The sequence below is a fragment of the Myotis davidii genome, unplaced genomic scaffold, assembly GCF_000327345.1.
Source record: "Myotis davidii unplaced genomic scaffold, ASM32734v1 scaffold448, whole genome shotgun sequence".
In the NCBI taxonomy this organism is placed as follows: domain Eukaryota; kingdom Metazoa; phylum Chordata; class Mammalia; order Chiroptera; family Vespertilionidae; genus Myotis; species Myotis davidii.
The window spans coordinates 3218404-3243518 of NW_006383009.1; the positions used below are offsets into that span (position 1 = coordinate 3218404).

At 49.6% G+C, this 25115-nt stretch overlaps 2 protein-coding genes across 7 annotated transcripts in view; one reads left to right on the forward strand and one right to left on the reverse strand.

Annotated features, from left to right (window-relative positions):
* Window positions 1-22031, reverse strand: part of MAU2 (MAU2 sister chromatid cohesion factor) — a 27254-nt gene extending 5223 nt beyond the window's left edge. Inside the window, exons 1-16 of one of the 6 annotated variants that reach the window (XM_006778322.2) lie at window positions 21718-22030; window positions 14353-14370; window positions 13573-13638; window positions 11858-11953; window positions 10110-10204; window positions 7208-7235; window positions 6725-6880; window positions 5480-5626; window positions 5307-5397; window positions 3902-4005; window positions 3307-3384; window positions 2970-3035; window positions 1911-1994; window positions 1260-1309; window positions 964-1041; window positions 670-781 (exon numbers count right to left, since the gene is read on the reverse strand). In XM_006778322.2, coding sequence (XP_006778385.1) covers window positions 670-781; window positions 964-1041; window positions 1260-1309; window positions 1911-1994; window positions 2970-3035; window positions 3307-3384; window positions 3902-4005; window positions 5307-5397; window positions 5480-5626; window positions 6725-6880; window positions 7208-7235; window positions 10110-10204; window positions 11858-11953; window positions 13573-13638; window positions 14353-14370; window positions 21718-21993 — 1545 coding nt within the window. In that variant the 5' untranslated portion in view covers window positions 21994-22030. Of the gene's footprint in view, window positions 1-669; window positions 782-963; window positions 1042-1259; window positions 1310-1907; window positions 1995-2969; window positions 3036-3306; window positions 3385-3901; window positions 4006-5306; window positions 5398-5479; window positions 5627-6724; window positions 6881-7207; window positions 7236-10109; window positions 10205-11857; window positions 11954-13572; window positions 13639-14352; window positions 14371-16513; window positions 16826-21717 lie in introns of those variants that run through there. The other 5 variants (XM_006778321.2, XM_015557718.1, XM_015557717.1 and 2 more) reach the window with 5 other exon arrangements.
* Window positions 22032-22292: 261 nt separating this feature from the next.
* Window positions 22293-25115, forward strand: part of SUGP1 (SURP and G-patch domain containing 1) — a 30393-nt gene continuing 27570 nt past the window's right edge. Inside the window, exons 1-2 of the mRNA XM_006778324.2 lie at window positions 22293-22383; window positions 24113-24284. Of these exons, the coding sequence (XP_006778387.1) occupies window positions 22350-22383; window positions 24113-24284 (206 nt within the window). The 5' untranslated portion in view covers window positions 22293-22349. The remainder of the gene's footprint in view (window positions 22384-24112; window positions 24285-25115) is intronic.

Genomic DNA, 25115 nt, shown 5'->3' on the forward strand with positions numbered 1-25115 from the left:
GGAAAGACAAGATGTAAAACTATAAAACATCCTGAGAAACAAAACCTATGGGTGGGCAGGGGCGAGCAATGAAAAAAGCCAGAAGACAGAGGTATGCTATGATTTCCAACTTTGCTTCTCAGAGCTTCTATGATAAACATGTCATATTTTGTAATATGGACAAATGCTTTTGTTAAAAAATTAAAGGTCTGTGAGGTCAATGGGTGAGAGCAGGCGAAGATGCACAACTGATGGGGAGACCGGGAGTGCCAATCCCACCAGAACCAGCCCCAGGGGCCACTCTAGGGGAGAGTGGAAACAGGAGGCCTGAGGACACCATGTGTGCTGGGCAGAAACAGAACCCAAGGGATTCTGACTATGAGGACACTCTCCACCCCAGGTATTAACACACACAAAGGGGAACCTGCCTCAGCCCTCCCAGCTCCAGGAAGCCCCAACCAAGCACTGGGTCTGTCTGCCCCATAGGCCTACCCTCCAGGGACCCAAAGTTCCCCAGGCCTGCCCTCCAGGCTGTGTGAGCCACAGCACCTCTGCCCTTGCCAAGCCTCATGAAGCAAAGAGGGCTGGGGGAAGGGTGTCACTGAGACAAGATAATCGAGGGGCACTGCTTGATGGTGACCCCCTAAGTACCACACTGGCCCTGTCCCTCAGCCTGGCCTGGGCACTCACCCTGTGGTTCCCCAACACGTAGAAAATGTGGCCCAAAAGCACCAGAGAGCAGGCTGTGAGCCGGTTCAAGTCCTCTGCATTGGACATCTTCAGAGTTTCTCGCAGAAATCGCCTACATGAGGGGAACAGACTGAGGCCCCACTGAAATGGCTCTTGGGGAGAAAGAGGCAGCAGCAGCCTCTCAGCCTTGAGCAGAACCCGCCTGGCTGGGGCACAGAGGGGCTGAGCATACGCTGTCAGGGAGAAGACCACCTAGAGGGCCAGCCCAGGCTGCCCGCCCTCAATAGCACTCACTTGGCCTCATTGTAGCGTCCCTGGAAGAAGGAGAAGAGCCCACGCACGTAGAAAGCCGCTGCTCGAAGGCAGTGAGAGCTGCGGGGGGGAGAGTGAAGTGTCATAATTTGGTGGGGTTTTTGTAAATATAGCAGGCTTACAAAAGGGGAGTGGGTGATGGTGGTAGAAGTGATGGTGCAAGGTATTGGGAGTAACAGGGCAGTCAGGGGCCCCATAGGTGGTGGCACTACCCCAGAGAGCAGAAAATACGTAAGACAGGCAATGGTAAAGTAGGACCTCAGTGTGGGGCCATGTACCTGACAGGGAAGCTGTGGTCTGGGTTGATCCTCTCCAACAAGCTGTATAACTGCAAAGGAAATGTCAGTTGGGATCACTCTGCATTTCTAAATGTGAGAGAGTTTGGCCCCAACTATGCTAGTAAATTAATCAGGGCTGCCTGCAACTTCCTGATAGCGTTGAGTCCTCATCCTGAATCCCACGCCTGGGCAACCTGCTGGTAGAGGGGCAGGATCTAGAGCAGGTGAAGTAACTATAAGACACTGTATGGGTTGCTCACTTCCTCACACCCCCATGGGAATCAGCCTCCAGTGTGAAGGGTCTGGTGCAGGGTCCTTGCACCCTCAGCCAACCCTGCCCTATGCCAGGTGAGGGGGTCACAGTGCATGGTCCAAGAGGTCTCACTGATTCTACAACAGAAAACTCAGCAAAGAAGAAACTAAATGTGTTCTGGGAGATTTAACAAAGCTTGGCTTGTTTTCAGCAGGGAGAAGTGTTACTTAGCCAAGGATTGTTTCTCCCCCAGATGTGGCCTCCCTCAGCCACACTACACTCTAAGGATAGATACGCTGGGGCTGCTGAGATGGCTGGTGCCCAGGATACCTCCCACCCTAGCCCCTGAGTAAGAGTTGAAAGAAAGGATACCAAACATGAAGCATGTCACCTACTACCTCTTGGTGTCTATTTCCTTCCCGTATATACACACTCGCCAGGTTGGTTACAATGAAGGCCCATAGCTCCTGGTGGTTGGTGAGCTGAAATGGGGACACAAGGCATTAAAGGTTGGCTGCTCATGGCATGGGAGCTACCCAAACACTTCCTGGTGGCTACTGCAGAACCTCCCATTCTCTTCAATTCAGACACCCTTCTGCGCGCCACACACACACACACACACACACACACACACACACACCTTCCTCCTAAACCCAAGAACAGTACAGCTGTTAGTTCTTTTGGTTATAAAACCATCATCTGTGTTATGAGAAATGTAGGAAACCAACTGCACTGATCCTGTCCTCAGAACACACTATATTTTGGTCCATTTTCTGCTTGTTTCTCAGGACTGAGACCCAGGCAGCCACTGCCTGCAAACCATGGTGACCCTCAGACACTGTGAGCACAGATACAACAGAGGTACATGTTGGTCCTGGAAAGGCCCCCACCAGGAAAGAGGCCAGAGATGCTACTAAAGGCCAGTGGTGGATAGACCACTGTCCCCAGTTTTTGGGAACCGAGAATGGCCAAGACAGGGATCGATATGAGAGGCCCAAGTATCACCCAGGCCCTGATCCCCAGTAGGGTTGAACAAGCACAGTGTGCAAAAGGTTGAGGGTGCAGGGGAAGTGCAAATCCCACCTGCAGGAAGTGCTCTGGTTAGGTCGTTGTAGGACCACACGAAGAGCTCTGTTAAGGGTCAAGGGGGTTGGGTCTGAGTTCTGATTGCACCACTTCCCTGCCATTCCCTCTTGGCTAATGGGGGATTCCATGGGACACATAGTCAGAGCAGCAGCAGCAGTGAGGATGTGCCTGTCTGGTCCTGGTGCAAGGTGGGCAGAGCTGAGATCTGCCACTGGGCTGTTGACTCCACGATGATGTGGCACTAGCCCTAGTGAAGCTTCCAACCTGGCAGCAGCAGGTGGCCTCTGCGGCTGTTGTCCTCATTACAGCCCATGCCTGACTCCTTACTAAGAAGCACTGCCTGCCCCATGCAGTGAGGGCCAGCACCTTACCCGCAGGGCTGTGGTGAATTGGGCTTCTGCGTTGTCCATGCAGTTGACGGAGACACAGTACAGGCCCTGCAGGAAGAATGAGGCATTGAGGACTTGAGGCCTTGCTACTTGCCCAGGGCCGCATGGCTACACATAGACGAACCTGACCAGTGACTCATGTACACCTGAGCTTTTGCCCTGGTGAAGAGGCAGAAAGACAGCATGCTGGGTTACTCCCTTCTCCTAGGACCGAAGTCAACTTGGACTTAAGGTGTCTGATAGAATGAAGTCCACTGGGGTGATTGTCATGGGGTTACTCACTGGAATGGGGCTGGGGCAGGCAGTCCTGCATACTCACCAGCAGCGTGTGCAGTTGTGCAGCGTGATTGGAGAAGAGCCGGGGTGACTGTTGGCACAACTGGCAGACCTGTGAGATCTGCCGGGAGAACAAGCCCAAAGTCAGAGGACCTGTAACCTGGGACCCAGTGCCCACATCCTGCCTGCCCTCACCTGAGGTATAAAGTTCTGGTGGTGTGTCCATTGTGGGGCAAAGGGCAACCCTAACCTCCGTGAAGACAGGGATCCTTGTCTGTGACCTGCCTTCTCCCCCATTTCCAACCTGTCTCGGTTGTCAGCACCTTTCCCCTGCTTAAGGGCCCGTGCCCTCTCAAGAAGTTGGTAAGTAGAAGTTACATGCAGCAAGGAGAGCTCCATCTTCCTTGGGCACTTCTAGAAATTGCCCAGCTTTTAGGGAAAGGGCCATTGATTTCTGTACCAGATGTCTGGTCAATTGTGCCCATGTAGGGTCACCAACTGCCAAATTATAGTGAATTGACACGGACAAATACCCTGCTGATGTGCACGGGCAAATTTACATCCTCCCACATGGTAACTCCTGGAATTTCGGCAACTCCAACCACCTGTCCCCGCCCTCCCATTCCCAGCAGCCTCACCTCTTGTAGTGCGGTGGCCTTATGTCCTGTGACAAGCCTGCACATGATGATGTGCTCAAGCAGGATCACTTGGAAGGAGGATAGGATGGGGCTGCAGTCGAGCACTGGAGGTGAGAAGGGGATGAACACTCAGGATGCAGCTAGAGAAGCTGAGAAGATGCTGACCCCTGGTCCAACCTCCCACCATACTGACCCATTGGCTACCAGGTCTGAGCCTACTTGTTCTGCTGGGTACCACGCCAACACCTAGCCCAGTAATGGCAAACCTATGACACACGTGTCAGAGGTGACACACGAACTCATTTTTTGGGTTGATTTTTCTTTGTTAAATGGCATTTAAATATATAAAATAAATATCAAAAATATAAGTCTGTTTTACTATGGTTGCAAATATCAAAAAATTTCTATATGTGACACAGCACCAGAGTTAAGTTAGGGTTTTTCAAAATGCTGACACGCCGAGCTCAAAAGGTTCGCCATCACTGACCTAGCCTGTCACTTTATTCATGCCCACTGCACCCAAGAGTGCTGGGTTTACCGACCTGTTCAGGTGGGGAAGGAGATGGGCTCATAGCAGTTTCTGGTGACTAGAGTTTTCTAAGAGTAAGAAATCCCTGGAGGGACTTGTTTTCCACTCTGACCCACCACAACCCAGTTGGGTGCTCAAGAACACTCCAGACACAGTGGGTTGACGCTGCCCAGGAGAATGATACTGTGTGACCACCTCAGGCAGCAGCGGAGAGGCCTGATTCCTAGTTGCCCCAAGTTGGAACTAGACAGCTGAGACCTTCCCCAACTTGGCCAGAGGGAATGAACTATGTCCCTGAGGGCTTTGTATCTTTGGCTAACGGCTTCTCCTCCAGCAGTGCTGACAAAGGGTACAGGGACTGGGTGAGCAGGTTAAATGGGGACACTGAGTCAGAGCTCTGGGTTCCTGCTAGTCAAAGGTCCCTGGTCCCACAGGATAGATCAGTCAAGCATCCAGGAAGAACCCACAACCTCTAGGCCATCTGCTGTCAGCAAGAGCCAAATTCAGATCCCAGCCTCACGCTGAGCACAGTCCATGTTACAACACGGATAACAGCAGACCCCATTTCAGTGGAGCACCGTTGTCCCAGCAGGCTCGGGTGGGATCAGCTAACTATCACAGCTGTCTTGTGTAGTGGGGTGGACAGGATGAGATGGCACAAGACCCTTAGCCAAGGATAAAAGGTCAAGCCTAGGCCCGGCTTGCTCTGTCCTGACCCGTCACTCTCATCTGCCAATTAGAGTAACAAGACCTGTGGGACGCATGGAGTCTGCTTGGCACTGCGGTTCTACAGGGTTCTCAGGCCCAGCATGAGGCGGTGGCCAGGCCACAGACCAAGCGGCACAATGGCCATGTGACCCACCCAGCCCAACGTACTCTTGAGCTTCTCCAGCTGCATGAGTGCCTTGTCTGTGTACTTCTGCGCCTTCTCTAGGTAGCCAGCCTGCATGGAGTGCATCACAGTCACCTGGCGACAAGACCAGACGGTGGTGGTCAGTAGGGTCCTCTCCTCACCCACCTGGTCCCTGGCCTTGGCCCTGGGGACTCACCAAGTAGACAAGCACACACATGTGCTCCTTGGGCAGCCAGTGGAAGAGGTCAGCGGGGTTGCTGGGCAAAATCTCATCGTCATGCAGAGTGGAGATGGTCTGAATGCACTGTTGCAGCTGCTTCAGGCATGGCTTCACGCTCTTCACCTGCAGTGGGTGGGCGGTACTGCACACCTGAGTACCTGTCTGCTCCCAATAGGTGCCAGCTCACCAGTCCCTTCTTCCCAGGAGCTCCCGCTACACCCACCACCTGCAGGAAGCCTGCCCTCAATTGGGTCAGCAGGCTCTCAGGGTGGGGGTCAGGGTCAGAGTGTCATCTGTGGGACTAAGGCTCAGCCACCGCCCAGTGCTGGGTCCAAACACCAAGGACCAGGAGAGGCCTGTCCAAAGACCCTGCATGAGCTGTTTCCTACTTCCTGCAGTGACCCTGAGAGAACACAATAGGGCTGGGGCAGTTAGTAGTCATCCTTGGGGGCAAGAAGTAGCTTCCTGGGCCCAGGAGTCCTACAGGTGCTGTGCCTCATATGAACTGGCCTCTGGGCACTGGGAAGCCCTGTCCCAAGGCCCCATAGGACATGTCCAGAGCACCCCATGAGTCTGCTCTGTGTTTCTATGTATTGAGTGCAGCACTTGGCCCAACAGGTAAATGTAGGCATAGGTGAGGAATCTGAGACAGTCCCTTACCAATGAAAGACCTGATGTTTTCTGGGGCTCCACCTGCAGCCTCCTAGGATTCGAGGCCAGGCCTGTGATGAGTTAGTGGGCAGGGTGGGGTGAATAGGTGGGGCAATACTCCCAAAGGCTGAGCATATTCACCCATAGGGGGTACAGCCTCTCCTCAACTACATGGGGATTATAGAGTCAACTCTCGGAAACAGTTGATTCTGTCATCCCCTACTTGAACCTCACAAAGTTCTCATCAGCTGGGGGTGGTGGACAGACACTGCTTTAGTACCTGATGTGTCGGGCACCTTGCCAGAATCCTCAGTTTATTATCATGGAATTGTGTGAGGCATGACTACTCCCACCATGAGGACAGGCCACTGTTAGAGTACCCTCTGCCCTCAGGGGCACAGTACTCATGCCAGAGCACAAGAGGGTATGTGGGGGAGCTAAACCTTGAATGAGATGCACTTTGTGGTGAGGGACATGAGGCAACAACAGAGTGGGTATCTCAGCCCAAGCCCTGCCCATCCCATCGCCTACCTGCTCCCCAGCAGCCCTACTGTGGGAGGCACTACGCACCTGCCCTGCATCCAGGTAGTGTGTCACCTGGAGCACTAGGAAGAAGACACGTAAAGACTCCTTCTGGATAGGATTTCCCTGCCAGTTCTCGACAATCTGTCCACAGAGGGTCAGTAGTGGATGGACTTCCTGCAACTTGCGCTCCATCAGCAGCAGCTGGAAAGGGAGAGGCACAGGTGCTGAGAGCCCCTCCCAGTGCACAGGGCCACCATCTGCTTGCCCACCCACTAGGGGACTGCTGGAACCATGCAGGGAAGGCAAAAAGCTGGGCTGGAACCCACGTCTAGGCTGTTCCTTCCTCAGCACAAATCGCACAACCTGGAACCTGACTTTCACCTCTGAACCCAGCTGGTGCACGGGCCTCACTCTGGTGGCTGCCTGTAGTGTTTAAGTGTCTGGGTGCCCAAAGGGCTGCACCACAGGGAGCAGGAGCCCTGCCTCATGTCCACCACACCTACACCATTCTTCTCAGCCTCAACTTACCATCCCTTTGCTGAGCAGGAACAGCGCCCTAGAAAACAGAGAGGGGAGTCAGTCTGTGAGGCCCAGGCGACCCCTGGGATGCCTGCCATCTCAACATTCATAGAGACCAACAAGCAAGCTCAGGGGATGGTTAAGCAGATGACAGGGCCCCCAGTGATCCCCAAGGAGGCCAGTTTTATTTATCAGAATGCTCTACTTTGTTCTATTCAATCTTTCTTAATGTTTTTGGCCTAATTTAGACACTCATATGGCTCAAAAGCCCAGAAGGATAGACAGACAGATGCTCAGAAATCAGAGGGGTAAGGTACAAGACAGTGTGCTTGCCACAATCTCACTCTTGCTCACACAACATTGGTAGACAGCATAGGGCAGTGATGGCGAACCTTTTGAGCTCAGCGTGTCAGCATTTTGAAAAACCCTAACTTAACTCTGGTGCCGTGTCACATATAGAAATTTTTTGATATTTGCAACCATAGTAAAACAAAGATTTATATTTTTGATATTTATTTTATATATTTAAATACCATGTAACAAAAAAAATCAACCAAAAAAATGAGTTCGCGTGTCACCTCTGACACGCATGTCATAGGTTCACCATCACTGGCATAGGGCATGGGGAGAGTGGGCAGGATTTGGTGTTTGAACCCAAAGCCATGTCTCACTGTGGCCCTTCCATACTTCCCCTTCCTCACCTGTGACCAGCCAAGCCCCCCGATTCTCCTGGGTGTTAAGGAGGTGAACTTGGGGAGCTCCAGACATGTCAGCAGCCTCACTACCCACTGTCTTTACTCACAAGAGTCAGCAAGGCTGAATTTCTATTGTTTCTCTTAGACCTTTCAGCATTTACTAAATATGTGTGCATGGTTGTCAACAAAAATAATAAAATGAGCATGCTAAAAAGTTTAGGAAACAGCCAAAACAACAGGGGAGACAGCTGCTGCCTTCAGGAAGAGCTGTGGTCATTCAGAGCCCGCAGCCCCCAGTTTATTCAATGTCTCAGTCCCTGTCCCACCAGCCCTGGCAGAGTTCCTACGTGCTGTGGCCAACACTCCATCAAATGGGTGCTTCTCTGTTTTACCATTGAGGAGACTAAGGTGGCGAGGTCACACTCACAAGATGTTTTTACTCCAGGCCAAGTTCTTCCCTATTGTTACCTCAAGGTGTGAACTCGTTTAAGTCTATCTGCCAGCTGATCAACTGTTGAAATAGAAGGCTTGGAACTTCACATCAAGGTTCCCATGTTGTCACATAGGAAGCACTTGTAGGCCCTACATCAATGGTCAGGGGTTCTGGGCCAGGGGAGAGGCAGGCTCTGTCCCTGGTGGAGGCCGCCCAAGTCGCCCATCCACAATGGCACAGAAGCCTGCCTGGGGACACTCATGTGTGTACTCGTGGGGACATCCGCTGTCAGGCTGTCCCTGTACGCTGCAAAGCGTGTCACCATGGACCCAGTGGCAGCCGCCAACATTAAGGGGGCCAGGAATGTGAGGCCAGAGAGTGTAACAGCTGCCATCTCCGGGCAGGGTGGCTGAGGGATGAGGACAGCCTATGGAAAGCTGTTATGGCTCCACATGGGCCACACATGAGCCAGAGCTCAGAGTTGGGGACCATTCTGTCCCAAGAACTCCATGGGATAAGCTCAGCTCTGTAAGAAAAAACTTTCCAGAACCTCAAAGCACACAACAGAATAAGAGCACTGCTGCCTAGAGTCTGTCAAGTGCACAGAATTCTTCTCTTTGGGGGAAAAAAAGAGAGACTAGAGGCCTTCACAAAGATACACAGTGAAGTTCCTAAGGCCTCTAACCCTGACACCCAATCCTAGGGTAAAAGTCTCCAGATGGTTTAAGCAGTTTCATGCGTAACATAAATCTTTGTCTCCCTTTTTATTTTAAACTAGAGGCCCAGTGCACAAAATTTGTGCACAGGTAGGGTCCCTAGGTCTGGCAGATCAGGGCCCATCAAGGTCTTCCTTCATTCCACATCACCCCCTAGTGGTCAGAGCACATCATAGCAAGCGATTAAACTCCTAGTCTCCAGGTCGAACTCCCAAGGGGACACTTGGTATATTAGCCATATATATATATATATATATATATGAAGATTTATTTTAAAGAGGAAGGGAGAGAGAAACATTGATTTGTTGTTCCACTTACTATGCATGCATTTGTTGATTCTTGTATATGCCCTGACTGATGATCAAACCTGCAACCCTGGCATATTGGGACAACACTCTAACCAACTGAACTTGGGTCAGGGCTATGTTCCTTTTTTATAATTTTTTTATTTTTAAAAAATTGATTTGAGAGAGAAACAATGATGTAAGAAACATCAATTGGCTATCTCCCACATGAACCTCAACCAGGGATCAAACCCACTGGGTATTTGCCCGATTGGGAATCGAACCTGCCACCTTTCAGTGCTTGGGACAACGCTCCAACCAACTGAGCCACCCTTCTTTTATACAAACTTCTGCTTACTCAGCTTACTGTCTGTTGTTGTGCATCTAAAAGCTCCTGGGCATCCTGAGAGGGACACTGGAGTTACTTACCGTAGGTGCTGACAAACATGCTAGTTATGCCCTCTGCAGGCATCACTTTTATATCTGCACCAAAAAGGGGATTGGCCCAACAAATCGTATAAGCACTTTTTATTTCAAGATACTAGATATGTGTAAATGCCAATTGCGCTGAGAATGCCAGCTGCCCCTCACCCTCACAATCAACTCTCCAACTTCATGAATTAACAGGGTGAATTGATGGAGTAAAAGGCATTCTGTGGTGCTTTAATTTGTATATCTCTTATTATGTGTGTAGATGACTGCTGTTTCCTGCTGCAATGCCAGGATCAAATGGCTGAGCTCTTTCCAAGTAAGAGGGGAGGAGTGTGGGGAGAGGGTGCCTACCGTGTGTACTCGGATCCCACCACCCGTGCATATTCAGCTCCCACACCTAGGAGGTCGCAGGCTGACACCAGGTCCTTCTCAAGTGTGTGCAGTTGCTAAAAAAGGAGAGAGAATAATAATCCTTGCTTCTGAATCTCTTGCTTTATAATACCCAGTATTTGACCTTAAAGCTTTGTTGGCAAGTTAAAGTGAACCTCCCCACTTGTCAACAAAATTGCCTCAGTGTTAGTTTTGAGTTAAATTAACCAAATACTCTCATCAATGTTAACTGCTTTAGGTACAAAAGTCTACTCTGCCTACAGTGTGTACATCATCTAAACTTAACAGTGCACAGAACCAGCTATTAATATTCACAGGCATAGACCCCCAGGGCTACACGAGCGTATCTCTGTGCTTCAAAGGTCACCTTCAGGGGCCAGTCACTAGGGAGGAGCCAGGGGAACCCCAAACAAGGAAGAACTACTTCAGGGCAAGTGCCTGCAGGAGTTTAAACCCAGAAGCCTTAAGCTAAAAGGAAGGGACACCTGTGGGCCTCAGTTGAGCTTGGGCTCCCAAGTGCATGAAGCTTCCTGCAACTGTGACCTGAGGCAGGTGTCTCACTGCCTGGCCCACATATTATGTGCCAATGGGCAAAGCAGACATGGGAGGATTAAAGGAGACAATGCTGTGTGGGACAGCAGCAGGCCAGGGAGGAAGAGCTCAGGAGCGCTGGCTGGACAAGCTTTTCCAACAGGGACCCCAAGCCACACCCTTCTGGGATGAGGGACCCTTGGGGGATGGGGGAAAGAAAACCCAATTCCAGCCGAGGGCCCACACCCTGCACACACAGGCAGGTGATGGAACTGTGTCATGGAAGATAGGCAAGAGGCAGTGTAGGGGGCAGGCTGGGTCACGGACAGGAAAGGCTAGAGGTCAGCAGTGAGAGGGAAATGTAGACAGTGCCCAGGAGAGTGAAGCACCCCCCACAGGGAGTCTTTAGGCCCAGTCACTACAGCCAGGAAGACCTAGTCCAGAGAGCTCCCTCTACCTAAGCATCTCAGAGCACTGGGACCAGGCCACCACTATGTCTGGAGAGCTGAAGGAGGTTGGAGGGGGTGGGTGGAAGGGACGATCACGTAGAGCCCAGGTGAGGCTGTGCCCCAGCAGCCCTGCAAAGGCTTAACTCAAACAGGCATTCATTGCCCAACAGGCAGACCCTTGGAATCTCAGCACAGCTCTTAAAAAACATGATGGGCTTCTGGCAAGAAATGCTTCCAAAATTTAAATGAATACAGGCAAGCCGAAACCGGTTTGGTTCAGTGGATAGAGCGTCGGCCTCGGGACTGAAAGGTCCCAGGTTCGACTCCGGTCAAGGGCATGTACCTGGATTGAGGGCACATCCCCAGTAGGAGATGTGCAGGAGGCAGCTGATCGATGTCTCTCTCTCATCGATGTTTCTAACTCTCTATCTCTCTCCCTTCCTCTCTGTACAAAATCAATAAAATATATTTAAAAAAAAAATAAATGAATACAGGCAAAAGGGAGCACCAGAAGAGAGGGGAATGCGATCACCCTTGATGCTGAATGAAAGACCTGTGCTGGGGATACTGCTGAAGTCAGAGGCTGAAAGGGGCTTGTGAGCAGGCTAAAAGACCATCCCTGTGTCCCCATTGTCTCGGTGCAGCAGCCTGAGGAAGGCCTGTGTGTTCTGAAGGTGGGCGTGCCCCAATTTCAGCACCCATGTCTTGGCCAGGCCCCAAAGTACTCACAGCAAGCTGGAAGAGCAGGCGGCAGTGCCAGTATGGGGTCTGCTGCGATATCTGGATCGCTTTCCGCAACAGTGGCTTTGCTGCATCAACGGAATTCTGAAAGGAAACAGTCACATTTGGGGAAAGAAAAGAAATAAGCTGGCAGGCAAGCTGGATTCCTTATGCTGGGATGCTAGAAGACCACTCCCATTCATACTCACAAATGGATTTGTGGGTTTCTGATTTACTTTATTAAAAGAAGAAAAGAGCCCTGGCCAGTATGGCTCAATTGGCTGGGCATTGTCCCATGCACCAGGAGTTGCCAGTTCAATTTCTGGCCCAGGGCATATGCCTGGGTTATGGGCTTGATCTCTGGTAGGAGGTATGCGGGAGGCAGCTGATCAGTGTGCTTTCACATCAATGTTTCTCTCTTTCTCTCCCTCTCCCTTTCTTTCTCTAAAAATCAATAATTAAAAAAAGAAAAGCCTGGCCAGTGTGGCTCAGTTGGTTGAGCGTCATCCCATGCACCAGGACACCAAGAAATCGCAAAATTAGCAAGAAGAGGAAGAAGATATTTTATCTTTAAAAAAATGTTTTTATTTATTTCAGAGAGAGGGAGAAGGAGAGATAGAAACATCAATGATGAGAATCATTGATTGGCTGCCCCCTGCACATCCCCTACTGCAGCAGTTCTCAACCTGTGGGTCGCGACCCCTTTGGGGGTCAAACAACCCTTTCACAGGGGTCGCCTAAGACCATCGGAAAACATATATATAATTACATATTGTTTTTGTGATTAATCACTATGCTTTAATTATGTTCAATTTGTAACAATGAAATTGGGGGTCACCACAACATGAGGAACTGTATTAAAGGGTTGCGGCATTAGGAAGATTAAGAACCACTGCCCTACTGGGAATCAAGCTGGCAAATGGGGAATGTGCCCTGACTGGGAATTGAACCATGACCTCCTGGTTCATGGATTGATGCTCAACCACTGAGCCATACCGGCTGGGCAAGAAAAGACATTTTATTGGACTCACTGGCTGGGGGGTTTTTGCACTGATCATAAAATAACTCATTCAACTAAACTGAAAGTAGCTTTAATTCAAAATCCTGAACAGTCAATTGGATGACAACTGCCGTCAAGAGATGGGCCAGGATGTGAAGCATGCACTCCCTGTTACCCAGGGAGCCTCACAGGCTGTTGCTCAACGTGGGGAAAGGCGGTTTTCAGCTACACCTGATATCAGGAAACATATTACGAAGATAAACTATATGGACTTGTTCAAGAACCAATTGCTGTTTTCCAAGTCTCTGGAAGTCTTAGAAAAATATTCTGTTGGCTCTCATGAGCAAGTGATCACCCACAACCACCAAGGTAGGAAAGTAATGGGGAAGCATTAAAAACCAGGAGGAAGTCAGAAGTAAAAACAGAACAAAAAGCCCCAGTGAGGTGACTGTTGGCTGGAGCATCTTCCCGTACACCAAAAGTTGCGGGTTTGATTCCTGGTCAGGTTGCAAGTTCAATCACCTGTTGGGCGTGTACAGGAGGCAACAGATCAATGTTTCTCTTCCCACCCCCTTCTCTAAAGTCAATAAAAACCTATCCTTGGGTGATGATTACAATAAATAAGAAAGCCAAGAGGAAGCCAGTCCACTCCTGAGAGCATCAATTTGCCATTGTGCGTCATTACAGGGAGACCCCGCTTGCAGAAACCTCCATAGGCTCTTACCTCTTGACAGTACAATTCAGACAAAAGACTTGCTGCTTCAAACTTAACATCTTCAAACTGTGGGATCTAGTGACATCTGGTTAAGGAAGTACAGATGCTGCAAAAAGGTCAGTTTAAAAGAGATAATGTGTGCCCTAACCAGTTTGGCTCAGTGGAGAGAGCATCAGCCTGTGGACTGAAGGGTCACGGGTTCGATTCCTGTGGAGGGCAAATGCCCAGGTTGTGGGCTCAATCCCCGGGGTTCTTACACTGGGGAGGTTCGCCAGTCAGGTGTGTTCCCACCTACTCTGAAACTCTCAGTTCATGTATTCCCCCAGCAATCCCTGAGCTTGCTGCTGCCTAGGTGTGGAACTAGATCAGTGATGGCGAACCTATGACACGCATGTCAGAAGAGACACCTGAACTCATTTTTTTTGGTTGATTTTTCTTTGTTAAATGGCATTTAAATATATAAAATATCAAAAATATAAACCTTTGTTTTACTATGGTTGCAAATATCAAAAAATTTCTATATGTGACACGGCACCATTAAGTTAGGGTTTTTCAAAATGCTAGCACGCCGAGCTCAAATGGTTCGCCATCACTGAACTAGATGCTAGGCTTGCAGGGGACCATGGCTCCCATGGTGAGGCCACTGGACTGAAGGGACAGATACGGCTGAGCAGGGATGCTCCAAGACCTAAACCCATGGGCATATCATAGTGGGAATTCAAGTTTATAACACATCCTTTTTATTAAACAAAGCATTTCTTAAAGGAAACAGTACAAAGAAAAGGATACTTGCTGTGATATCAACCACTGAAAGAGAAATAAAAAAAGTATTAATTCTCAGCCAAATGTGTAGCACGTACTCACTAGCTCTGGCTTTGGGGTTTATACAAGTTGTCCTGTCACAAAGACTACAGGTGCTCAGGTAAGTGGAAAGGTGGCCTATAGGCTCATTTTCCCTCTCATCCAGCAACCACAGCATGCCTGTGGAAGAGGGAAACAAGCATTTTCTCCCTTACTGACAGGGTGCTTCCTGTCCCACCAGGCATGTGAGTCTGAGTCAGAGCCCCTCCCACTAGAGTAGCGGTTCTCAACCTGTGGGTCGCAACCCCTTTGAGGATCAAACGACCCTTTCACAGGGGTCGCCTAAGACCATCCTGCATATCAGATATTTACATTACGATTCATAACAGTAGCAAAATTAGTTATGAAGTCGCAATGAAAATAATTTTATGGTTGGGGTCACAACATGAGGAGCTGTATTTAAAGGGTCAGAAGGTTGAGAACCGCTGCACTAGAGCCACAATGCTTCAGAAGGGGAAGGAATGCAGAGGGGTCCTTGCGTGCCATTCACTGCAGTTCCTCAACAGCAAATCATAACATGAGAATTCAATTACAACTGGAGAGCGAGTCTGGGGGTGTCAATCCTTACTGAAGAAGTTGCATTTAAAAGATGCTTGGAGATGAGCAGTTAGCCTTAGAGGGGAGGGAGGAGAGCTCCAGGAAGGACTTGTGAGGGCGGCGACCTGGCCAAGGGGTAGCAGAGATGATTCTGAGACCTGGGCTCATAGTCCCTTCGCAGGCACACATGCAGGACATGGTTCAGACAATAACATGTTCCCACTTGGGGACTGCTGTGCCCTGGAGCTCCACATTCCTACAGGAGGCAGTTAGGTGCCAGAACCGTCCACCCACTAACCACAGTCTGTCAGACCATCTAGGTCTCAAGCATTCATCTGACACTTGTCCCGCAAATGTTCTCAGAGTTCTGGTAGGTTCTGGAAGGCAAATCTGGGGCCGAACAGAAGACCCTGACTTGCCATACTCTGTGAAAGAACAGCATTGGGTGAGGGAGGTGGGGGGCATGTCTAGCACTGTGTGTGTGTGTATTCCCAGGTAAAGAGGGAGTAGGAAGTGCTCTTGGCAGAGAAGAACCTGTAAAAAGGCTGGAAGGTGTATGTGCCACTCACTGGTAGCAGTGATTGTGGATCTGAATGCCCTGGTGTCATCTATGGAGCCTGAGCCAACGAGATCTGAGAGTATCCTAGATGCAGCAAAGAGAGTGCAGAGGGGGAGGAGGAGCCAGAGGGTCTGCTGGCTGGGAACGTACGCAGAGGGAGGTGCTAGTAAAGCCTGCCAGACAGCCTTGGGGCTGGAGATGCCTTTGGGGCAAGAGTGAGTGGGAAGGAGGAAGTCACAAAAGAGGTTGGGAAAGACTTGGAGCTGCACCCCAGACCAGCTGCCTGAAAGACACAGGTGGGCCAGGAGGGGGAGCTGTGGGAGAGGAACACAGAGCACTAAGGGCCACTGGGCTCTCGCATATGCACACAAACACATGTGCAGGTGCACACACACAAGCACACATATGCTTGCAGAGCCCAAGCAAAAGGCACTATGCAGCCAGCCCGAATGTCCTCTCCCAAAGCCCCATTGCAGCAGGGTCAGCAGGGGCTCAGGGCCCCCAGAAGGCAGGGCCAGTGCCTGCTGCCAGGAGCACAGTCCCAGAGATCGGGTTCCTCAGCTGGAGGCTGTCTACAGGGACAGTGGGGATGGGTCCAGCTCAAGCCACATATGTGTGATATCATCAAGTGGTAAACATGAAAAATAAATAAATAAATAAAGTGGTAAACATGAAAGTTGGGGCTTGCTTTCTACAGAAGCCACTCCTCCCCAGGGGAAAAGGCAGTCCAGCAACAGAAGCTCCTGAAGACCACCAATTGGGAGGAAGGATGGAATGCTGTGTAGGAGACTGTGTAACTGAAGAGCTGGATTAGGGACATGTTGAGATCTGGCCCAACCCTAAGATTCTGTGGTCCTGCACCTCAGTCTCCATGTGCAAGATCTACCTCAGGCAAGGCCTCTGTGCTGAAAAGGAGCCCTCTAGGAAGAGTACAGAGTGGATAACGAGAACATGGACACACACAAGAGGACGGGATTAAAGGTGTGGACGCACATGGATCCTAGTTGCCCTTAGCATCTGTTCCCAGGGCTACAACCTGCTTCCATGCCCTCATGCATGCGCTGTGGCCGGCACTTGAAACACACACAAATGGGGGATGTTAGATAAAGACTTATGATGTGCTTCCTCATGGTGCTATGTCCCCAGTTCCTGGAACAGGCCAACACACAGGAGGTACCTGGAAAACATTTGTCACATGAACGACAAGCTCACCTAGCATCACCAGGAAATGAGAGCTTCCTTATGTGCAAATGGCCACAGGGCTGAGACTTACGAATTTAAAATACTAACTCCCACTGGCATCAGACAGCTCCCTTCAAACATTACTGCGTTGTGTCCAGGCATCAGCAGCACTGACACCTTGAGACATCCCCTACGATGAGCCAGTACCAAAGCTAGAAGCTAAAGAACTGGCTCAGTGTCAGGGCAAACCAGTAACTGATTGTCTGCCAGACGCCAATCAAATGGCTTTGCTTTTGTTTCTTTTTAACACTTGTGACCTAAAATCACAAATCAGAAATATACAGACATCAGAAATATATGCATCTCACAAATAAAGTACCAAGGTTGCTACCTTCCCCAAAGTTGCAACCTTAACATTAAAAAACAGCTTTTATGTTTCCTTTCTCGTGATGGGAAAGCAGCCAAAGTGAATGGCCCTGAGCTGTGGGGAAGCCTGTAGGCACAGGGCAGGATGTGAACAACCCTCCCAGAAGTCCCTGGGGCCACCTTCGGGTTCTCAGGGAAAGCAGGGTCACTGCAGGGCCAATATACATCCTGAGAGGTGGAAGTGCCAGATCAGCACACTTATCGTGCTCGGAGAATTTAATCCAGGGCCGGAGAACATTCCAAGACTTCTTTGTACCTCAAAACCAAGGTAACATTTTTTTTAAAAGATCAGGTTTTTAATAACTAAAATGTATAGAAATAGTTATCAACTGCAACACCTTTGGGATGGAAGCACAACACTTAGGAGACAGCCTTGTCTCTTTCTGCTGTGTGACCATGTTTACGAGCATCTCCCTGTCAGCAGCAAGTCAGAAGTGGTCTCCACCTTGTAGGTTTGTTGAGGATACAATAAGACAGTGTCCCAAGAAGCATGAATGCATGGTCTGGCATGTAGAAGGTGTCAAAAATACTATGGTAATTTCCAGGCAGGAACCAGAAGAATTGGGGTTGGAAGGGAGGCAAGGGGCGAGTTGGTGAAACTGAAGTGGTGGTTCCTAAACAGATTTCAAATCCTGATGTCAGAGGAGACTCAGAGAGTGAGAGTGAAGAAAAATGAAAACAGGAGGAAGCACAGATCCCCCTTCCATGAAAAGGCTAACACCAAGCTCTATAAATGCAGCTTCTGCACAAGGTTCTGCTCCTAGTCAATGGGGCATGGAACTTAGCAGGACACAGTCATGATCCTGAAGAATGACACATCTGCTCTAGCTGTGCCTGATGATGAAGGGCTCACTACTGAGCCCTTTCAGGCCTTAAAAAGAGGAAGGGAAGCATTTAATTACTTGCTGGGAAGGTAAACCAGAGACTGTCAGGCTAAACCTGGAAACGGAATTAACAAGTGTCTGGACGGCAGAGTTTGGAGCTGCTTTCTAAGTCAAATCACCACTAAAAAGCAGCTCTATTCCAAAAGCAAAGAGAATGTAAACACAGCCTTGACATGGATACTGCAGTCAGAGAAACCACTGTATACAGAATGACTGCCTGGATAGCAAATAAAAAACTCCAGAATAGCATTTATTTCTCTGTGGCTCTTAAATCAGGAAAGTCTAAGATGATGATGTACTTCCCAGGCCAAGGGATAAAGTGAAATGTGATAAAAAGAAAGTTAAGGAGGGAATGTGCAAATTACTGAAATGGACCTGTTTGTTTGTATGAAAATAAGGAAGACTGAACATTCACACAAGAATAAATGTGTAGCAAGAGGAAAGATAATATGGTGAAAATGAAATGTAAAGGAACAAAATCTGACAGAAACAGTGCAAAGAGCCTCGCAAATTCTCTAGTCAAGAGATTTCTGCACGGGCCAGTGTGAATCAGTTGGCTGGGTGTCATCCCTTGCACCAGGACGTTGCCATTCGATTCTCAGTCAAGTGCACATGCCTGGGTTGTGGTCTTGGTCCCTAGTGAGGGGCATACGGGAGGCACCCGATCAATGTTGTGCTCTCACATCAATGTTTCTCTCTGTTTCTACCCCTCCCTTCACTCTGTCTAAAAATCAATGGAAAAATATCCTGGGGTAAGAATTAACGAAAATAAAATAAAAGGAGAACATACTGGCCCTGGTTGGATAGGTTAGTTGGTTAGTGTCTTTAGGTTATGGGTTCAATCCCTGGTCTGAGCACATACAAGAATCATCCAATAAATGCATAAATAAAATCAATAAAAGTTAAAACTAAATAAATAAAAGGAGACCATATTATGATTCTTTATTGTGTGAGTCTGGGAAAGGAAAGAATAAAAGTTGATAGCTGCCTGATTTGGGAAAAATGAAGAACTGATAAAGAATAACAATTTTAAAAAGCATGCAACACAAAAGGAGATCACAAACAACTGCAGAAGAAAAACAGCATGGAGAACTGCACTTTAATTGCAACCTGAACAAATTCTCAGCTGGGAATGCAACTGACAGAAAGAAAGGGATTTCCAGGTATAATGTCAGTGTGAACTACAGAGTTGACCTTGTGTCTCTGTGAAAGATCCCACAAGATTCAGGGCTCTATAAAATGCAGGGAAACCACTTCACAAGGATAAGGGCTTAGCCCTGGCTGGATAGCTCAGTTGGTTCGAGCGTCGTCCGATACATCAAAGGTGCGGGTTCGATCCCCAGTTAGGGCACATACAAGAATTAACCAACGAATACATAAATAAGTGGAATAACAAATTGATGTCTCTCTCTCTCTAAAAAAAAATCAATTAAAAAAACAAAGCTCCTTGTCAACTCCATCTTTTCTCCGTGGCCCATATTTTTCATGATTCTTTCATTACTGCCTAACCTCTTACTACATATTCAGTATTTGTCTCCCTCACTAAAACATAAACTTATGTGGGCAGGCACTGCTTTAGTTATTGCTGATCCCTAGCACCTAGAAGGGAGCTTGGCACCTGGTGTGAGCTGAATAACTAAGTGCCGAATAACTGGGAATAGAACTTCACAAAAACAGTAACAATTTATTGCCTTGGCATGGAACCTGGTGATCTTCAGCCAAGGTTTGAACCCAACTTTGTTAATAACCTGACATGTGGCTTTGGCCAATCACTTTACCTCTCTGGGCCCTTACCACCTTGCTCTTGAAAAAAGGAAGTTGATCAAGCAAGGACTAAAGTCCCCTTCCGACTCTTTTTTCTTCTTTGTGTTTTTATTAATTTGAGAGAGAGAGATCCCCTCTTGGAGATCAAGCCTGAAACCCAGGCATGTGCCCTGACTGAGAATCAAACCATCCACCTTTTGGTGCGTGGGATTATGATCAACCAACTGAGTAAAACAAAGATCTGGTATCCTCCAAAAGCAACTTGTTACTTTTGCCACTGGTGGGTTCAGACTTACCTCAGATCAATATTTTTAAAAATCTAAGTTGATTCTATGCAAGAAGTCTCCTTTTAAAAACAAATATATATATATATATTTTTTATTGATTTCAGAGAGAAAGGGAGAGGGAGAGATAGAAACATCAATGATGAAAGAATCCCTGATCAGCTGCCTCCTGCACGTCCCCTTCTGGGGTTTGAACCCGCAACCCCGGCATGTGTCCATGACCTCCTGGTTGATGCTCAACCATTGAGCCACACTGACCAGGCAAGAAGTCTCTCCTTCAATCAGAATAAAAGAGTAAATGGCAAATGAAGTGACAGCCAGATTCTTTGAGGCACCAAGGTTTCTCATGAGTCAAGATGGGAGGGCATCGCCCTGGCCAGTGTGGCTCAATTAGTAGAGCTTCAGCTTGCATTCGTAAGGGTCACAAGTTGGAATCCCCATCAAGGGCACATCCCTGGGTTGCAGGTTCCATCCCAGCCACAGTCCACCGAGTGCAGGAGGCAACCCATCTTTGTGTCTCTCCCCCCTCTTCCACTCTCTCTAAAAATCGAGGGGGAAAATATCCTCGGGCAAGGATTAACAACAAAAGATGGGGGGTTGGGGGGAGGGGAGGCCTGCCCTCTGAAGGGGATGGTGGGAGGAAGAGAAGTCACCAGGTGAATACAGAGAAGGCAAGAGCTAGGAGCGCCCCTTCCCCCACCCTCACCACTGAGCAAACTGGTTTTAGAATCCAGCCCGATACCCACCTCCGTCCGCCCCCTTCTAGGACTTCAAACAACTAATTCCAGGCTCTGGGCCTCTGCCTCCCACCCATGACTCCTCGCAACACTAATGGGGGCACAATACACTCTAGACCAGCGGTTCTCAACCTGTGGGTCGCGACCCCTTTGGGGGTCGAACGACCCTCTCACAGGGTCCTCTAAGACCATCGGAAAACACATATATAATTACATATTGTTTTTGTGATTAATCACTATGCTTTAATTATGTTCAATTTGTAACAATGAAAATACATCCTGCATATCAGATGTTTACGTTATGATTCGTAACAGTAGCAAAATTACAGTTACGAAGTAGCAACGAAAATAATTTTACGGTTGGGGGTTACTTCAACATGAGGAACTGTATGAAAGGGTCGCGGCATTAGGAAGGTTGAGAACCACTGCCCTAGACACTAATCAGACTTCCGGGTCCCGGGAGAGAATGCTTCCCTGGGTTTTCCGAGAGACCAAACATCAGATTCCTGAGGGGCGCCTGGCCTGTCACCTCGGCCCCGCACTGTCCCGAGCCGCTTCGGGAGGGCGCGCTCAGGCTGATGCTGGGGCTGAGCCCCGAGAAGCTGGAAGCTGCAGGACTCCCCGGCAATCTGGGGACGTCTCCAAAGGCGCCAGCATGTCTACTCCGGAAAACCTAACGAATTTGGGGACGCTGCGGCTCCTCAGAAGAGCAGGGCGCTGGACACTGTCTGTCACTAGAGAGGTTAAATAACGCCCCCCGCGAGGGTGGCGGCTTAGGGGTCCTGCGTCCCAGGCGGGAAGTCGCACCCCAGGTCCCCGAGGAGCGATATGGACGGCCCTCGCCTGCCGTGGTCGCAGCCCGTCAGTTCAGGCCCCGCAAGGAGCCCGCGCTCCTCCCTCGCGGTTCGGCCCGCGCTCACCGCTTTCTCCAGGTGGCTGCGCGCCTGTTCGCTGTTCTTGGTATGGTGGTAGAGCACAGAGCCGAGTTGCAGGTGCGTGCGGGCCTCGATGCGCTGAGGCGGCTTGAAGGGGAACACCGCCTGCAGGCAGTGCACACACAGGCGGATCTTGGGCGGGCTGGACGTGCGGAAGTGCTCGGCGAAGCCCAAAAGTGCCAGGTACCATGACTCGGCCGCTTCGGCCTGCGCCGCCTGGGCCGCGGCCGCCTGGGCCGCTGCCGCCGCCTGAGCCGCCATTTTGGCCTCCACAACAACAAGCCGTCACCACAGGGAGGCGGAAGCAGGCGTACGGGGCGGGGCCCGGCACTCTTCGCGTCCCTCGCGATAGCTGCCGCACAAAGCATCCTGGAACATGTAGTTTATAATTTGGAGTGGCTGCGACTCCCGGAAAGTGTGAAAAAAGACGAAGCCGTCTGGTCTGTGGGACTGAGACCAGACCTTGCAGAGAGGCCGAGGTATGCGTTCCTGCGAGAAAGGTCCCAGGTGTCCCCGCAGTGGCAGGGCGTGGCTGGCCAATGAGGACTACATCTCCCATTAGGCCATGCGCACTATAACATGCCTCCTCAGGTGGCGCCGGAGCATTGTGGGATTGGATGAGTCTCAAGATGGACAACCGGGATGTTGCAGGTAACAGCCCCCTCCTCCTTTCATGCTCCCGTCTGCGCCCTCCAAGCTTCGCGTCTCCGCTTCGTCCTCTGACCGAGTCTGCCCCAACCCGCCGGTCCTCCCCCTCAGCCTCTGGGCGGCCCGAAGCGACGGGTTCTGCACCTCCCCCGCCTGACGAGGTCTCAGACCCAGTTGCTGTCCCCCACCGTGGGCCTGGTTTGCTGAGGGCGCTTGGCTTCCGTAAAGGCAGACACCGGGTCTGTCTTGCGTCGGCTTTCCGAAAAATAAACCACCTTCAGGGCTCTACTAAATAGGAACCCAATTCCGAACTCCGCTCCCCCAAACAACGGCAACCTTGGGGCTGTCCTGCGCTTCTCTCTGCAGCAGCTGCCTCTTGGCCTGTGTGCTGCTTTCTGGAAAAGCTGTTTTTCTGAACTGCTCTCAGACATGTCCTGGATACATAAACTCCCGAGTCTTTCCAGCCTCCACTTGACCACAAGCCTTGCCCTTCCATCTCTTCCAGCCCTAGCCACCCCAGAATGGATACACTCGCCCACCCATTCAGCAAATACTGTGTGCCAGGCACTGTGCTGGTCGCGGGGGGTGCAGTGGTAATCAAAACAGGGCCCTGCCTTCCCGAAGATCACATTCTAATGGGTGTCAGACGATGCACCAAGAGGAACTATTTATGCAAAGAGAGTTATGATGTGAGAGAGTTGGGCTGGGGGCTGGTGATATTGGGTGACCAAAGAAAGCCTTATTGAGTAGAAGACATTTGAGATGAGAAGGAGGCCTGGGGGGCAGAGCCTTCCACACCAAGCGGGGTTGGGGGTGGGGGTGGCAAGTGCAAAGGCCTTGGAGGGACTGGCTTGCCATTTTGAAGAAAGTCAAGGATGGGGAAGGGGGGGCCATCTCTGGCAGGGCCTTGAAAATTGACTTTCAGAATTTGGATTTTATTCTGAATCCCATGGGGAAATTTAGAGGTGTCTTCTCCATCTTCACAGCCAAATGCCCATGTCTGAAGACAACATCATCTTTTGCTTGGAGCCAGAAAGCCTCCTCGCTGGTCTGTTTGCTGCCTATGCACTCTCTCCAAGTAGTAGCCAGAATGATTTTAAAATTAAAAATACCTATTGGATATTGTCAGCTTAATACTCCCTGACACTTTCCAAAGACCTTAAAGTAAAATCTAGACTCCCTTTCTTATACTCTCATTCCTGGAACAACTTGCTCAAGCCACATTGGACCCTTGCTGGTCCTTGAATGCACCAAGCTTTATCCAACTTTTTGTTTTTGCATCTGCACCTTACTCTGCCCAGATTGTTACCTATGTGGCTTTTTAGGAAGCTCTTTATGGTTTCTGCTTAACTGCTTCCTCTTCAAATGGTTATTTTCTGGCTGCTCTAGCAATAGATGCTCCTCTGTCATGCCTTCTCATCCTTTTTGGTTTCCAGCATAGAGCTCTTATCAGGATTTTGCAGCTACTTTTTTGTTACAGGTTTATTGTCTCCCTAGCCAGACCTGAGTTCCACATAGGCAGAGGCCTTGTCTCTCTTGTTTAGCACCTAGCACAGCACCTGGTATATAGCTCGGTAAATGTTTGCTGAATAAATGAACGAGTGGATATGTATGAATGTCAATTTGAATGTCCGTTGCTACAAGCAGCAGCAACTGCGGCGCTCCTGTAGCAGCTGCCGGGCATGTGTGTGCCACAAAGATGATTTCTGATGTGTTTCTCTTCCCTCCCCAGGAAAGGCTAACCGGTGGTTTGGGGTTGCTCCTCCCAAGTCTGGAAAAATGAACATGAACATCCTTCATCAGGAAGAACTCATAGCTCAGAAGAAACGGGAAATTGAAGCCAGAATGGAGCAGAAAGCCAAGCAGAATCAGGTGTCCAGCCCCCAGCCCCCGCACCCTGGCGAGTGAGTGCACTCCGAGGCTGGATTGGGTCTCCGAGGGTCACGGGCAGAGGGTGTTGTTTATAAGAGCAGTCGTGTTATATCTGCACCAGGTCACAGCCTGATGGTGCAAGGATTGACACAACTGCTCTCTTTCAGGAGGCTTAGTTTGTTAGGAGAGACACAAGGGGTGTGTGGAAACCCAGTGGATGTCCTGCCAGCTCTTTCACTCAGCAGTTATTTACTGCTGACGACCTGTGGGCCAGGGGTCAGAGGTATAGCACAGAGCAAAAAACCCAGACTTCGTCTCTGCTCCTATGGGGCTCACACCAGGAGGGTGGGTGTGTGGTATAGGTAGCTATGCAAATAAAAGCATAAAGCACCAACATTTAAAATTTCTTGATGAAGGAATAAGAAATACTCAAATTACCTCAAGACAACCATTTTGATAATTCCTTTCTCACATCTTTGCTTTGTTTTACGAAGTTGTGATCAATTTTGTGTGCTGCTTTTCCAACACTTTTTTTTTTAATCCTCACCTGAGGATACCAGAGTTGCCAGTGGGTAACAGGAGGCAGTGTGTTCCCACTGTAGGAGTACAGAAGAGACTTCGCATTTTACATTATATATATATGATTTTTTTAGAGAGAGAGGAAGGGAGAAGGATAGAGAGAGAGAAACATCGATGAGAGAGAAACATTGAACATTGATCGCCTGCCCCTCCACACCCCCTATTGGGTTTGAGTCCACAACCTGGGCATGTGCCCTGACTGGGAATTGAACCAGTGAACCACATCAGCTGGGAAAGACTTTGCGTTCTAAAGACCCAGGCAGAGCCAGCCCAGAGAGGAAGTA